A 5,000-nucleotide genomic window follows, 5' to 3' on the forward strand; every position below is an offset into this window, starting at 1 on the left:
CACACACACATGTACACACACACACACATGTACACACACATGTACACATACATACACATACACACACACACACACACACACACACACACACACACACACACACACACACACACACACACACACACACACACTTGTCTGCAATAAAAAAGAATATACAAACTCAACGGTTAACAGGGGAGAGTGTGGTACTATATAAACATTGTATTGTAATTGCTCAGCTGAAATATTGTTATATGAGAGGTGGCAACAGAACCTGATGGTTGATGATTGCTGCAATCACTACCGTAATCGATTCAACTGTCATTAATTAAACTTGATAAGAGATAATGGAATGGATACGCCGGCATTAATACGTGAAATGTTTAATATTATGAAAGCTTAAACAAAAAGGTTCTCCGCCCGAGCATGCAACACGTAGTTCGGTCCCGCAGAGAGTGGTTCGGGGGCGGTGGACACTGCGGCGGAAACGGAGGCTCGATTTGGAACGACGTAGGCCTACGGTAGCTTCCAAGACGGAAAAACTTCTTCGGGAAATAAACACAGTTTTTTTATTATTATTATTCAACGAGCGGCGCTCAACACGGCGTGACGGCAAGGGATAACAAAAAAGGAGAAACAATTTTAGATTTTAAAAAATAGTATTAGGTTAAAGAAAAAAAGGAAAGAAATACAAATGTTTAGCGCCTGTAAATAAGAAGTCAAATGTATCAACCCAAGAAAAATAAAATGTTAAACTGGGGTCTTGCAAATTAAATGAGACCCTCTCGGTAAATTGTGCAAGGACAAAAGAATCATGTTCGACAGACCATTGGATGCCTTTTTTCTCTTCCAAGGTAAACATTCACATTGTGTGCTTTTAGTCGGCTACTGTATGTGTGCGTGCGTGTGTATGCGCGTGTGTGTGTATGTACGTGCGTGCTTGTGCGTGTGTTTGTGACTGCCCGTTTCTGTGGGTGAATGTGTTTTAGGCTGCGTTTGTGCGTGCATGTGTTTGTTCTCGCCGGTGTTGTTGGAATGCGTTGTTGTATGCATGTATTTGTTTATATATTGACAGTGTTTTCTTACCAGACGCCCGAAACTACAAATTGTTAATTGTTTACTCCTTAACTATGCCATTTACACCGACATATTCTGTCCCCGTCTTCATAGTTGAGGCGCATGCGCATAAAGATCAAACCCCTTCCCATGTTAACAACTTGAGCAAAGTCTAAGCAAAGTCCTAGAGAAGACTTAGGTAACTTGAGTCCGACGGAGAGACGGTAATGACCCAAGAAATTGTCTGAAGATAAAGTGACTGGGATCAGACGTTTTAATTTCTCGAGGAGAAAATAAACCTTTTTTTCTTCACCTGCGCAGATATTTTGTGATTTACAGTCATTTATTTACACTGACTGATTTCGAACAAGTCGCTGATCACAAAACATAGTTTGAACTCGTAAGGCAAAAAAGGATTCATAATTAAAAGACTTTATTTTTATTTATTTATTTATTTTTTTTACAATTTCGTAATATTCTAGGAAGTTAATGTTCTAGTTCTGAAGTTAGAAGAGAACGATCTATAATAATCATGGGGTTAGGCCTTAGTATTATATACCGATTGTCTGTGTTCTATAAGATTGAATAGTCGTAGACTTGGTTTTAATGAATATCAATTATTTACTAATCTACAGTTTTATTTTACTATTTTCATTATTATTGTCATCGTCGCACAAGAGCTCATCAAATGTTACATCTCATCCTAGAATATATTCATATCATTATCAGACATATATATAAGAAAATGATAATCCTACCCGGTATTATTGATCAAAATAATATAATATATATATTCCTCTTCCTTTTCACCACCTTCACAAATTACAAATAAGTTGCATCACGGAATAATCTCCCAAAGATCAAAGCTTGTGCAGTCCCATTCAGTCCCATTAACCAGCTGTAGGACGAAGGCCACGGCCATTCGACTCCCCAATGATATGCAACATTCTATGCTCTCGGACTCGTAATACAGTGAGCCTTGTTTTGTGTTGCAGCGTGCCGTAGGAAACCTGAAACAGGCCTGACGCTTAATGGTTAGTATTCACCCTTATATTTGCCTCAGCTATAAGATATACACATCCTGATATAGCGACATGTATATTATACTGTCAATCCTCTCTGTCCAAGGCATATATAACGTGGAGAGCTTTTTTTCCCGCTTCCTTTTTTCAAGAGTCAAAGTTCATGGTTTGGGGATTTTCTGTACATGTTTTTTAATATTCTGATAACAAAACAAAAGAGGTTGACTGTATTTTTACATACGTTTTGACGGAATTCATAGGCCCACTCTTAAAAACGAAGTGGTCTCTCCATACTGTCTTTGCTTCCTTTTGCATTCTGTCGTGAAAATCTATTTTATCTTTAAAAGTTTTTTTCATTTATTAATATTAGCCTTATAAGTATTCTTCATGCTGATTTGCTGATTTCTGCCGTGAATTACGCTGACTTTATAAATGAAGCTCGTAGAATAAGGACCAAATCTACAGCAATTTCGCTTCATTAAATTTACGCCATCGACAGTTTTTATTGAAGGCAGCGTTACCAGCGAGGTAAGCGAAGATCGGAGGCACTGTTCCTATCTCTGCGTCAAAACACCTAGTAATTTATACGCTATCGAGTATAAACTTAAAAGAGTCGGGAAAAAATCAACGAAAAGGAAAAAAAAAAGACCTACCCTAAAAATCAGACGTGAAATATACACACATACACCAAATATAAAGGTTCTTGCCATCATAACTGTTTTGTGTAGGGGAATGGTCCAAACTTTTGAGCCCGGTTGGCGGCGGCGGTCGTTCCTGCCATCTGGCGGCGGGTATGACCAGTCCACTAACCATCGGCGGCCCGTGTGTTATTAACGTGCATGCGAGCTCGTAAATCCATCGCCCTATCACTCTTTCCATGTCGGTCGAGTGTTGTATACTTACATGCTAACTCATAAATATGTCACTTGGGCATAATACTCCCAGTGTGCGATTCGGTTTCGATTCGACCTGCTTGTTGATAGCCAGCCGACGTGCCATGCTGTACGTCGTCCCCAGATATTGATCACGCCGTTGGTGAAGCGACGAGAGACCTCATATTTATCCATTAAGATATATTCCGTGTGTTCATGTAAGTGTGATTAGGTGTATTGATCGAAGTATGGTGTCTCCCTCTCGCATATGGTCGGCGATAAGTACAATCAGACCGTGAATATGACCTTTATGCCTTGCCGTGAGTCATGTTTCGAATCATTAGCATTGGCCAAAATAGCGTAATAATGATCTTAGCTTGCTTTGTACTAATGATTCCTCTCAGTTAACATGACGTTATAATGATGGTACGAAATACCTGGTAGGCAAAAGTACGAAAAATATTCTTTGTCGATGGTAATCATGGTATAATGAAGCCTTTCAAGATGATAGCGACGATGATTTGAATAATTGAGCCTAGTTGTATGAAGATGGTTGGGCGATTGTTGCCTTGTTAGAGGTGATAGCTATATCTCTCTGATACTTCTGATGAATCCGCGTATGATCTAATATTCACCTTCATTATCCACAATGGGAATGACACCCGTCGATTGATTATGCCTCGGGCGATACGCACAACTGTTGTTCGTCTGTCGTTCTATTTCTCTTTTTGTTCTGTATTAAACAAAGAAAAAACTGCTCCGGCGGTGGTTAAATGGGTTGGATGACGGCGAGCGTCAGCGAAACAAAAGTTAAAAGAGCTGCCATGATAAGCGCCCGTTATGCGTGATGACGTTGTGTTTTCGGTGTCATCTCGTTCTGTCAAGTGTCATACATCCCGCAGGTCTCCCGTGGCGGCCACCAATTCCGTGTACGTTTTTCTTCCGGTGAGAATTAATTACTGGGCCGGCTAATTTAACAAGCTAGAATCGTTTGCACTCCACAGTTCAGCAGACTAATCATAGCAATGTTTAGAGCCTTTTAGACGATCCAATTACTTATCCCGTAATCGATTAAGTCCGCGCAGCTTTATTAATATCCTCTCCCTGCTTAATTAACCTGATTTATATCCATAACAATTCCCAACAACAAATAAACGGGAGGAAGCAAGCATGAATTACAATGTTTAGCTAACCTAACGATACGGCAGAGATTTGTGTCCATGCCGTTGCGATGGCAGAGCACCCTACACTAAGAGCCCAGAGCCTAGAGCCTTTCACAGTCACACTCATAACGACGTACATACCCTACTGGTCCCCATTAGCCTCGGAGCGTAAGAAGGCGCATCGCGGAGTTAACGTCTGACTGGCGACAAAGCCCCTCCTCGAGCCCTTGACTTCGACATATCAAACTCGCCTCGCCCTGCCGCAAAGGCGCCCCAGATCTCGGGCTCCGTTAAGTCGAATCCTGACCGCCGAACGCCAATCCATCCCGGAAGACGCAGAAGTCCTCCGATCCTCAGATGCAAAGGAATCATTGTGGGTGTTCGTGTAAAAGGGTTGGCTGCCTCGATCGACGGCGCTTCAGCATGGTTAGTGTTGCCTAGGCGGGGAAACGTGTGCGCTTCTCTTGTGATGGCAGAGCGACTTATCATGCGTTCTGTTTGCTTTATTACCAGTATTAGGGCTCTTTTGCCGGCTTTAATAAACACTTACATTGTTGATACTGGCGCTGATATTGTGCGTGTTGTTGGTGATGTGTTTGTTTTCTGGTTATTTTGTTTTTTATGAGTTGCATTAGCTTGCGAACCAATACTGGGAGTGCAGTTTGGATTTTTTTTTCGGGTAACATTTTTTTTCTTTCTCTCTCTTTAACTTTCACGAAAAAAACAAAAAACTATTAGAACGGTCCCTGGTTTCATAACCAAACAAACAAATGAACGCCTACGAAGTGTAAATATTGAAGTATTTTTTCCCCTTCCCAACACTTCGATTATAATTCTGATTGCAATTCATTATCATTTATAATTTGAGGCACAGTGGAATACTTGATTGCGATTATGTTGTTCCCACG

At 40.8% G+C, this 5,000-nt stretch overlaps 1 protein-coding gene across 38 annotated transcripts in view; it reads left to right on the top strand.

The window, feature by feature from the left end:
- ct (homeobox protein, cut) overlaps nucleotides 1-5,000 on the top strand; it is a 357,912-nt gene that overhangs the window by 258,957 nt on the left and 93,955 nt on the right. For 23 of the 38 annotated variants that reach the window (XM_070123697.1, XM_070123698.1, XM_070123715.1 and 20 more), the window contains one exon: nucleotides 2,031-2,069. The exons of the other annotated variants lie outside the window; for them this stretch is intronic. In XM_070123697.1, coding sequence (XP_069979798.1) covers nucleotides 2,031-2,069 — 39 coding nt within the window. The remainder of the gene's footprint in view (nucleotides 1-2,030; nucleotides 2,070-5,000) is intronic. 38 annotated transcript variants of the gene reach the window in all.

Source organism: Penaeus vannamei, chromosome 7 (genome assembly GCF_042767895.1).
Source record: "Penaeus vannamei isolate JL-2024 chromosome 7, ASM4276789v1, whole genome shotgun sequence".
NCBI classification, from domain to species: Eukaryota; Metazoa; Arthropoda; class Malacostraca; order Decapoda; family Penaeidae; genus Penaeus; species Penaeus vannamei.